This window comes from Heterodontus francisci, chromosome 16 (genome assembly GCF_036365525.1).
Source record: "Heterodontus francisci isolate sHetFra1 chromosome 16, sHetFra1.hap1, whole genome shotgun sequence".
NCBI classification, from domain to species: domain Eukaryota; kingdom Metazoa; phylum Chordata; class Chondrichthyes; order Heterodontiformes; family Heterodontidae; genus Heterodontus; species Heterodontus francisci.
The window spans coordinates 51,541,934-51,553,065 of record NC_090386.1 but is presented as its reverse complement, the minus strand read 5'-3'; the positions used below and the strand labels follow the sequence as shown (position 1 = coordinate 51,553,065).

Sequence of the window (11,132 nt, the reverse complement as noted above, 5' to 3'; positions counted from 1 at the left end):
CAAGCCAAGGCCAGAAATGCGAGTGTGTGAGCAGGGTGGTGAATTAAAATGACAAGCAACTGGAAGCTCAGGGTCATGCTTTGCGGACCGAGTGGAGGTGTTCTGGAAAGCGGTCACCCAATCTGTGTTCGGTCTCCCCAATGTAGAGGCGACCGCATTGTGAGCGGCGAATCTAGTTTATGAAATTGAGAGAAGTACAAGTAAATCACTGCTCCACCTGGCAGGAGTTTTTGGGACCTTGGATGGTGAGGAGGGAGGAGGTAAAAGGGCTAGTGTTACACCGCCTGCCATTGCATGAGAAGTGCTGTGGGAAAGGAACGAGGTGTCGGGGATGATGGAGGAGTGAACCAGGATGTCACGGAGGGAACTGTCCCTTCGGAATGCCGACAGGGGAATGGAGGAAAAGATGTGTTTGGTGGTGGCATCACGCTGGAGCTGGCGGAAATCGCGGAGGATGATCGAGAGGAAGGGAGAAATCCTGTTGCGGTTCTGGGAGGGAGGGGAAGTGGTGAGTGCAGAAGTACGGGAAACAGGTCGGACACTGTTGAGAGACCTATAACCCACAGTGGGGGTTGGGGGGGAATCCTCAGTTGAGGAAAAAAAAGAAGGCATTTCAGAAGCACTGTTGTGGACTGTTGCATCATCAGAACAGTTGCGTCAGAGACGGAGAAACTGGGAGAATGAAATGGAGTCCTTATAGAAGGCAGGGTGTGATGAAGTGTAGTCAAGGTAGCTTGGGAGTCAGTGGGCTTATATTGAATATTAGTGGACAGCCTTACCCAGAGATGGAGACAGCGAAGTCGAGAAAGGGAAGGGAAGCAAAGAAGGTGGTGTTAAGACTTATGTAAATGTAAATAGAGTACTGTCTGCAGTTTTGACTATTCCATTACAAAAACATGAAATCCATAGTGTATGAAGATTCTTGACACGAATAGGATGAAAATCTTGAGATACTGGGATTATTTCCACTGAACAGGGGCAAGAGGAGAGTAAATAGAGGTATTGATCGAGTAAGTATGGAAAGACTGTTTCCTCTAACAGGGGAATTGGTGACAAGGTGTCATCAACTTAAAGTTGTCATTAAGAGAGTGAGGAGAAATGTTAGGAGAATTGTCTTTATACAGACAGTTGTTGGAGCATGGAGTGCTTTGTCATAGACGGTAGTAGATGCAGAGACCATTGCATCTTTTAAAGGCAAAACTGGATATATATTTGAAGCAGTGGAAGACACAGGAGTGTGGGGAGAGTGGGACAGTGGGATTAGTTTGGCATTGGTCTACCAAAGAGCCAGCAAAGACACAAGGGCTTCAGAGCCTTCGTCCTCACAGAAGTTGAATCCCAAGTGTTATCTTTACAACACTTGTAACTTCTGCCTAAAGTGGCAAACATATATGCAAAGTTAAAATGGGTGGCAATGAAGCAAGCACCACAAAAGTACAGGATTACCAATCTCATCGCCATCTCAAGGCCGACATCAACGCAACAAATTGCAAGCTTACAATTCTCCAACTTCAGTTTTTATTTTTATGCAGTTTAGCAAGGGAAATCATTCTAGTGAAGAGTTAAGTACATGCCCCATCCTGAAGCACTTCCTTTGGAATTGCAAAATGCCTTACAACTCACCAAATAGCTCAACAAAAGTTTTTCCCCAAGGTCAAAAGAAAGGTATCCATCATTTAATCTATTTAGCAACAGTTTTCCAGCCAAATCACATGATTTTTGAAAAACTGACTGTATAGTGTTCAGGATTTAAATATCATTCAAAGGCCCGATCTCTTATTTTAAAGCTTGATCTTATATATGTTGTTTATAGCACAGGTACTCATTGTAGATTCCCTGCCTGCTAAGAATGTGTATTCCATGCAGAATTTTTGAAGCACTGAGTTTCATTTTATTTGCATCTTTGGACTACATCCAATTTTTTTTCCTGCCAATCAGATTACAGTTCAGATGAAGTAATTTATGCTTGGGAAGGTAAATAGTTTCAAAACTAGAAATAACCCTCCTAAAAAATCCAGCCAAATGGCTACTGCTTCCTCTGATATTTCAGGCAATCCTCATCGTAACATTTATGTACAATAATGGTAATTGGTTACTTGTTAATTTTCACTGCAGTTGGTGTGATATGTTGTAGGTTACTGCACACATTAGTTATTGTATAGTTATCCATAATGATTTCTAGGTTGCTCAGTGGGACAGCCAACGCTGAAACAATTGTTCAGCTTCTTCATGTTAAATCTTGCCTGAATTCAACACTATGTAAATTTCTCCAACTAGTTCCTTATGGGGTAGATTAAAATATACTTAGAAATCACACTTAAATACTTGGTGTATTGTCCAGATCGGTTAGTTCCACATTCCCAAAAAACATTTCACATTCAGAAATACTAAATTCTAAATATCAGATTGCGCCAGAAATTCCTGTTTCTGCAATAAACAAACTGTGCCATGTTTCACAAATGGAATTGTTTCCCAATTCTGTTCAACTTAAAACAATATGGTTTAGTTCTCTCTCGATTCTGAAGACAGACTTGAAAATAAGTTCTCACTTTCTTGTGAAATGTTGTTCATCTGTGATTTAGATTTAATCATGAACTGTAACCTTCTCTGATCTCTTTGCTGTTCTTGCTTTAACTCCACATATGAGCGGGAGAAAGTGTGAAAGATGGAGGTTACAGGGAAGGCCATGAGAAGAATGCCGCTTAAAATGCTGCTCAGTGCTACCACTTGGCCTGGGATACTTCGTGGCACCATATCTCCATAGCCCACTGTTGTCATCGTGATAACTGCCCACCAGTAACATGCCGGTATGCTTGTGAACTCGTGTGAGCTAGACATTTCATTCTCAATAAGATAGAGCAATGGGGCGAAGAGTGCAATGGCCACACACAAGAATAAAAGAAGGAGACCAAATTCACGTGTGCATCTGCGAGCTGTTAGCCCCAGTGTCTGGAGTCCCAAGGAGTGCCTGGCAAGGCGCATAACATACAAAATCCTCAAGGCACGTAGGACTCGCAGAACCAGGCCCACCTTATCAAGGTAACTGCTTCCTCCTCCAGGTTTTCCATTTTCCATTGATGTGGTGTCCACCAGAAGGGTAATGTAATAGGGCAAGATGGCTATGATGTCAATGATATTTAGTGGGGTCCTCAGGAAAGCAAATTTGCTGCGAGCCTGTATGAAACGCAATGCAAACTCCAGAGAAAACCAACCTACACAGACAGTTTCCACGATGAAAATGTTGTAACACCTCTGTGAGCATTCACCCTGCAGATGAAAAACAGTAAAGAGCAGTAAATAAATGTTTAGACTTTCAGATCTTATGTAATCACAATCTTATGCTACTTTAGCTAAATTCTAAAAGAACCACAGATGTTTCTTCACTGGATACATTGTTTTTATTCGACAATTGGTTGAAATAATATACTTCATCTTTCTGGTGGTCCTTTTAAAATCTTTTGTCCTCTCCTTTTCTGAAGGTGCTTACTCCTCCGAGGGTATATTACCTACAGGCACTGGTTGCTTTCTGGTAACTTGTGGTAACTTCTGGTAACAATGCCTTGTCCATTTTGTATGTGTTAATGTTAACAGACCACATAGCTGTGGTAGGAGCTAAGCTCAGTCCTGTCCTGACTTAAAATCTACACAGGCATATTTCCCAAATTATTTCAATTTTGATCCCATTCAGATGAACCAGGTAGGTGTGTATGAGGTAGCAAAACGTAACCACCGTATTCTAAAAGCAGGCATGTTAAATAAAAATAGAAGCTAGCTCCTTAGAATTGGTGAAACTGCTCTCTAAGTTCTTGTGAACATCAAGTGCACCAGTAGCCATCAAAATAGAGGCAAAAAGACAACATATTCTCTTTTTTAGTACATTTCTCTCTGGATAATATCTTCCATAATAGTTCTACAATCCTAATATGCATAATCCTCTGAATACTCAAGTATTTAATTTTCTTGCCTCTTTGATGCCTTGGTGGCCCGTTTGTTACCTGGACTCTTATGGCTCCCATAATCCAACAGCAGCATTAAATGAAAATTAATGTACAGAATGTCCTACTGCCATTTATGAGAGGAAGAGAAAAAAAATAGATAAATATAAAAGAATGAACACCCGGAAGCTTGTGTGTTTTGAAAGTATTTTTGAAAGTGGAAGGGTTTGTGCAGGGAGTTCCAGAAAATGGGGCTGTGGCAGCTGTCACCAGTGGCAGGAAGAAAGCGCAGGGCGCTGCACAAAAGGCCATGGTCAGAGGACTGAAGGCTATGGCAGGTGATGTAAGGCTAGAGGAAATTTCAGAAATATTGTGGGCTAAGGCCATGGATGGATCTGAAGACCTGTATCTGAGGTTTGAACAAGTTGGAGTTTACGGAGGCTGGAAGATCAGAGGCCAGGAAGGAGACTGTTGGAATAATCGAATGCACAGGTGACAAAAGCTACAACAATGGCATCTACCCGACAATGTACAAAATTGCCCAGGTATGTCCTGTCCACAAAAAGCAGGACAAATTCAATCCAACCAATTACCACCTCAGCAGTGTACTCTTAACCATCAGCAAACTGATGGAAGGTATCATCGACAGTGCTATCAAGCTGCACTTACTCACCACTGACCTGCTCATTAATCCTCAGTTTGGGTTCTGCCCTTGACATCAGGCAGGATTTGACAGAGTGTGGCATCGAGGAACCCTGGTAAAATTGAAGTCGATGGGAATCCAGGGAAAACTCTCCACTGACTGGAGTCATACTGAACAAAAAGGAAGATGGTTGTGGTTGTTGGAGGCCAATCATTTCAGCCCCAGGACATTGCAGCAGGAGTTCCTTAGGGCAGTGTCCTGGACCCAACCATCTTCAGTTGCTTCATCAAATGACCCTCCCTTCACCATAAAGTCAGAAGTGGGTTTGTTCAGTGATGTTTGCACTGTGTTCAGTTCCATTCACAATTCCTCAGATAAGGAAGCAGTCTGTGCCCCCTTATGCTGCAAGGGGCAGATGAGTAGCAAATATCATTCGCGGCACACAAGTGCCAGGCAATGACCATCTCCAACAAGAAAGAATCTAACCACCTTCGCTTGACATTCAAATGACATTACCATCACTGAATACCCCACCATTAACATCCTGGGGGTTACCATTGACCAGAAGCTTAATTGGACCAGCCACATAAATACTGTGGCTACAAGAGTAGGCCAGAAGCTGGGAATTCTGCGGTGAGTAACTCACCCAGAGTCCCCAAAACCTGTCTACCATCTACAAGTCAGGAGTCTGATGGAATGCTCCCCACTTGCCTGGATGAGTGTAGCTCCCACACCACCATTCAGGACAAAGCAGCCCACTTGATTGGTACCCCATGCACGACCTTAAATATTCACTCCCTCCACCACTGACGTACAGCGTCTGCAGTACGTACCATCTACAAGATGCACTGCAGCAACTCGCCAAGGCTCCTTCAACAGTACCTTCCAAACAGTACCTTGGGCCAATCAAGGATAGTAGTGGGAAGTTGTGTGTGGAATCAGAGGAGGTAGGGGAAGTGTTAAATGAATATTTTGCGTCAGTATTTACAGTAGAGAAAGAAAATGTTGTCGAGGAGAATACTGAGATTCAGGCTACTAGGCTAGATGGGATTGAGGTTCACAAGGAGGAGGTGTTATCAATTTTGGAAAGTGTGAAAATAGATAAGTCCCCTGGGCCAGATGGGATTTATCCTAGGATTCTCTGGGAAGCCAGGGAGGAGATTGCAGAGCCTTTGTCCTTGATCTTTATGTCGTCATTGTCGACAGGAATAGTGCCGGAAGACTGGAGGATAGCAAATGTTGTCCCCTTGTTCAAGAAGGGGACAACGAGACAGCCCTGGTAATTATAGACCTGTGAGCCTTACTTCGGTTGTGGGTAAAATGTTAGAAAAGGTTATAAGAGACAGGACTTATAATCATCTTGAAAAGAATAAGTTCATTAGCGATAGTCAGCACGGTTTTGTGACGGGTAGGTCGTGCCTCACAAACCTTATTGAGTTTTTCGAGAAGGTGACCAAACAGGTGGATGAGGGTAAAGCAGTGGATGTGGTGTATATGGATTTCAGTAAGGCGTTTGATAAGGTTCCCCATGGTAGGCTATTGCAGAAAATACGGAAGTATGGGGTTGAAGGTGATTTAGAGCTTTGGATCCGAAATTGGCTAGCTGAAAGAAGACAGAGGGTGGTGGTTGATGGCAAATTGTTCATCCTGGAGTTTAGTTACTAGTGGTGTACCGCAAGGATCTGTTTTGGGGCCACTGCTGTTTGTCATTTTTATAAATGACCTGGAAGAGGGTGTAGAAGGGTGGGTTAGTAAATTTGCGGATGACACTAAGGTCGGTGGAGTTGTGGATAGTGCTGAAGGATGTTGTAGGGTACAGAGGGACATAGATAGGCTGCAGAGCTGGGCGGAGAGATGGCAAATGGAGTTTAATGCGGAAAAGTGTGAGGTGATTCACTTTGGAAGGAGTAACAGGAATGCAGAGTACTGGGATAATGGGAAGATTCTTGGTAGTGTAGATGAACAGAGAGATCTTGGTGTCCAGGTGCATAAATCCATGAAGGTTGCTACCCAGGTTAATAGGTCTGTTAAGAAGGCATATGGTGTGTTAGCTTTTATTAGTAGGGGGATCGAGTTTCGGAGCCACGAGGTCATGCTGCAGCTGTACAAAACTCTGGTGAGACCGCACCTGGAGTATTGCGTGCAGTTCTGGTCACCGCATTATAGGAAGGATGTGGAAGCTATGGAAAGGGTGCAGAGGAGATTTACTAGGATGTTGCCTGGTATGGAGGGAAGGTCTTACGAGGAAAGGCTGAGGGACTTGTGGTTGTTTTCGTTGGAGAGAAGGAGGAGGAGAGGTGACTTAATAGAGACATATAAGATAATCAGAGGGTTGGATAGGGTGGATAGTGAGAGTCTTTTTCCTCGGATGGTGATGGCAAACATGAGGGGACATAGCTTTAAGTTGAGGGGTGATAGATATAGGACAGATGTCAGAGGTAGTTTCTTTACTCAGAGAGTAGTAGGGGCGTGGAACGCCCTGCCTGCAACAGTAGTAGACTCGCCAACTTTAAGGGCATTTAAGTGGTCATTGGATAGACATATGGATGAAAATGGAATAGTGTAGGTCAGATGGTTTCACAGGTCGGCGCAACATCGAGGGCCGAAGGGCCTGTACTGCGCTGTAATGTTCTAATTCTAATTCAAACCTGCAACCACTACCACCTAGAAGAACAATGGCAGCAGGCGCAGAAGAACATCATCAGCTGGAAGTTTCCCTGACTTGGAAATATATTATCATTCTTTCATTGTTGCTGTGTCAAGCTGCTGGAACTGCCTCCCTAATAGCACTGTGGGTGTACCTACACCACATGGACTGCAGCTGTTAAAGAAGGCAGCTCACCATCACCTTCTCAAGAGCAATTAAGAACGGACAATAAATATCAGCCCAGCCAGTAACATCCACATCCCACGAACGATTAATAAAAAAAATCTCAGTTGCACTGGGAGTGAGGTTGGGGTGGTGGATATGTCATCTTGTTAAGGGATAGGATGTTGAGTTTGCAAGTCAGCTCTGGATCAAATGGAATGGCAAGGTTTCACACACTTTGGTTCATTCTGAACAGTTGGGTGGGGAGGGGAATGGAGTCTCTGGCAAGAGAAAGGAGTTTATGGTGGGGGCTGAAAATTATAGCTTCAGAATTTGAATATCAAATTGGAGGAAGTTTCAACTCAACTATGATTTGATGTCAGACATTTACACTGACAGTGCAGTGTTGGGTGTGGGCTCAAGAGAAGTGGTGGAAATATGGACAGGGAGAGATGTGTAAAGCTGACCCAGTGTCTTCGGATGATGTCACTGAGGGTTTGCTTGCAGATGAGGAAGAGGAGGTGCTAAGGATTTATTTTTGACTCACTGGTGGGCACAAGTGAGCCTATCGAAAGCCTCTATATTGCCCATTATGTTTTTCATTCATTTCTTCTCATTCTTCCTCTTACACTTGCTAATTTTACCTTTTGTAGTTTTTCTATGTCTTTAGTTACGCCCAACTTTTATTTTATTATCTGCCTTGTAAGCATTAAATGCTTCTTTTATTAGTTTAAATCTATCTAATCACTATTCACCTATTGGACCTCGATATTTCAAATACTTTAGGCCTCATTAGAATATATCTGAATTGGATGTTCTTGATCTTCTTCCTCAAGTTAATAGCAACATGTTGAGAAAATAGTCGAACACTGTAAAAAAAAAAAATCCCCTTTTTCAAACAAACATTTTCCCTATTCCAATCTATTTTTCAATAATTAAGATCTCCTTCAGTTACAACTTTAGGTTAATATATGGTTCTCTAAATGGGCTACAAATTTGATCCTCAATTTCCTTTCTACTGTAGGATTGTTTGGATGACTACTCCATTTAAATCCAGGTGTTCAACTTGTGCAATAAGCACTGCCTACCTTCTGTGCAATTTTCTACTTAGTAGTAAGTTGTCTACATGTACTGTACAAAATTTAGAATTTTTTTAAAAGCTGTAATGATTTGTGCAATGCGAATCACAGAGGTTCTTCAACCAATTTTTTAAAATATTGCTGATAGTAGAGAAAATTAAACAAATTGATATATTTGAAATAAAAACAGAAAATGCTGGAAATACTCAGCAGGATTGGCAGCATCTGTGGAGAGAGAAGCAGAGTTAACTTTTCAGGTCGAGGCATTTTCTGTTTTTATTTCAGATTTCCAGCATCTGCAGTATTTTGCTTTTGATATATTTGAAACCTGTTTCAGAAACTATCAAATTATTTCTGCCAGACTTACACAAATGATAAAATGTAGCATCTTAACTGAAATGCTGATCATTTTCATAATATCCAAAAAATGTTATGATCATTGCTATCATTCAAGAACTAAGCTGAATAACTTCAGTATAAGTGGCGGCGGTGAGAGCGGGAACAGGCGAGAGGAGCTGGAATATAAAGAACTAAGGTCCAGGTGGCGGCAGTGAGAGCACTCTGTTCATTGGACCTGCTTGACCAACAAAAATTGAAGCGTGATGTCACAAGAGAGCTGGTAAGTGATTAGTGGGTATTTCTTCAGTGTCCCTTTTTTTGTTTTGGCCAAGTGATTTAAATCAGGAGACATCATTACAGGTTAAGAGAACACTTTAACAATTCATTTTTTTTTTAATACTGAGATCCAAATTAATTAATTAAATAGAACAGAAAGCTGGGCAGGCGATGTGTTGCAGCTGTAGTATGTGGGAGCTGATGGTTGGCGGCGCGATCCACGGTGACCACATCTGCAGCAAGCATTGGCTGCTCGAGGAACTTCGACTCAGAGTTGATGAGCTGGAGTTAGAGCTGCGGACACTGCGACACATCAGGGAGGGGGGAGAGTTACGTGGACGCTGTGTTTCAGGAGACAGTCACACCCCTTAGATTAATTACATCCAATCTGGACCGTGGTCAGGGACAGGAGGGTGTGACTGTGAGTGAGGCAGGTATGGGGATCCAGAATTTAGCTTTGTAGGAGCCTCAGCCAATGCCCTTATCCAATAGGTAACGAGGTTCTTGCTCCCGGTGTGGATGAGGGCAGAGGCTGCGGGAAGATGAGCGAACTGACCACAGCAGCATGGTTCAGAGCGCCATTCAATTAGGGGGGGTGAAAAGAGAAATGTAGTTGTAGTAGGGGATAGCATAGTTAGGGGAATAGATACTGTTCTCTGCAGCAAAGATAGAGAGTCCCGAAGGCTCTGTTGCCTACCTGGTGCCAACGTCAAGGACATCTCTTCTGGGCTAGAGAGGAACTTGGAGTTGGAGGGAAAGGATCCAGTTGTCGTGGTCCTCGTAGGTACCAACGACATAGGTAGAACTAGGAAAGAGGTTCTGCTGAGGGACTATGAGCAGCTTGGGGCTAAATTAAAAAGCAGAACCACAAAGGTAATAATCTCCAGATTACTACCTGAGCCACGTGCTAATTGGCATAGGGTAAATAAGATTAGAGAGATAAATGCGTGGCTCAAAGATTGGTGTGGGAGAAATGGGTTCCGAGAGAGAGGTGCAGGGGCATACAGTAATCATAGTGTGACAGCCAGGGACAGAGAAAACAAGCATAAGCGTACAGCAGAAATTAGAACCAGAGTAGGTAAAAAAAAGTCAAAGCTTAAGGCTCTTTATCTGAATGCACGTAGCATTTGTAACAAGATAGATGAGCTGATGGCACAGATAGAAACAAATGAATATGATTTGATAGCTATCACGGAGACGTGGTTGCAGGATGACCAGGACTGGAATCTCAATGTTCAAGGATATTCGATGTTCCGGAAGAATAGGCAGAAAGGAAAAGGAGGTGGGGTAGCTTTGCTATTAAAGGAAATGATCAGTGCAGTTGTGAGCAATGATATAGGTGTAATAGATCGTGATGTAGAATCAGTTTGGGTGGAAATAAGGAATGGCAGGGGAAAGAAATCATGGATGGGAGTGGTCTATAGGCCCCCGAGGAGTTGCCTCTCTGTAGGACAAAATATAAATCAGGAAATAATGGAGGGGTGTAAGAAGGGCACTGCAATTATCATGGGTGATTTTAATCTGCATATAGACTGCACAAATCAAATTGGCAAGGGTAGCACGGAAGACAAATTTGTAGAATGCATCAGGGATTGTTTCTTAGAACAATACATTGCAGAACATACCCGGGAACAAGTTATTTTAGATTTGGTAATGTGTAATGAGGTAGGATTAATAAGAGATCTTGTAGTTACGGATCCTCTAGGGGGAAGCGATCATAACATGGTAGAATTTCAAATTCAGTCTGAGAGTCTCAAACCAGTGTCTTCAACTTAAACAAGGGCAATTACAAAGGTATGAAGAAAGAGTTGTCTAAAGTGGGCTGGGAAAATAGACTACAGGGAAAGTCAGTAGAGAAGCAGTGGCAGACTTTTATGCAGATATGTCATAACACTCAGCGAACATTTATTCTGGTCAGAAGGACTCGATGAGAACGATGAACCACCCGTGGATGACAAAGGAAGTTAAGGAGAGTATCAAATCAAAAACAAAGGCATACAAAGTGGCAAAAGCTAGTGGTAGGCCAGGGGATTGGGAATTTTAAGAAACCA

At 42.7% G+C, this 11,132-nt stretch overlaps 1 protein-coding gene across 1 annotated transcript in view; it reads right to left on the bottom strand.

Moving 5' to 3' along the window:
* Window positions 1-1,501: 1,501 nt before the first annotated feature.
* Window positions 1,502-11,132, bottom strand: part of kcng1 (potassium voltage-gated channel, subfamily G, member 1) — a 35,581-nt gene continuing 25,950 nt past the window's right edge. Inside the window, exon 3 of the mRNA XM_068048168.1 lies at window positions 1,502-3,267. Within this exon, the coding sequence (XP_067904269.1) occupies window positions 2,503-3,267 (765 nt within the window). The 3' untranslated portion in view covers window positions 1,502-2,502. The remainder of the gene's footprint in view (window positions 3,268-11,132) is intronic.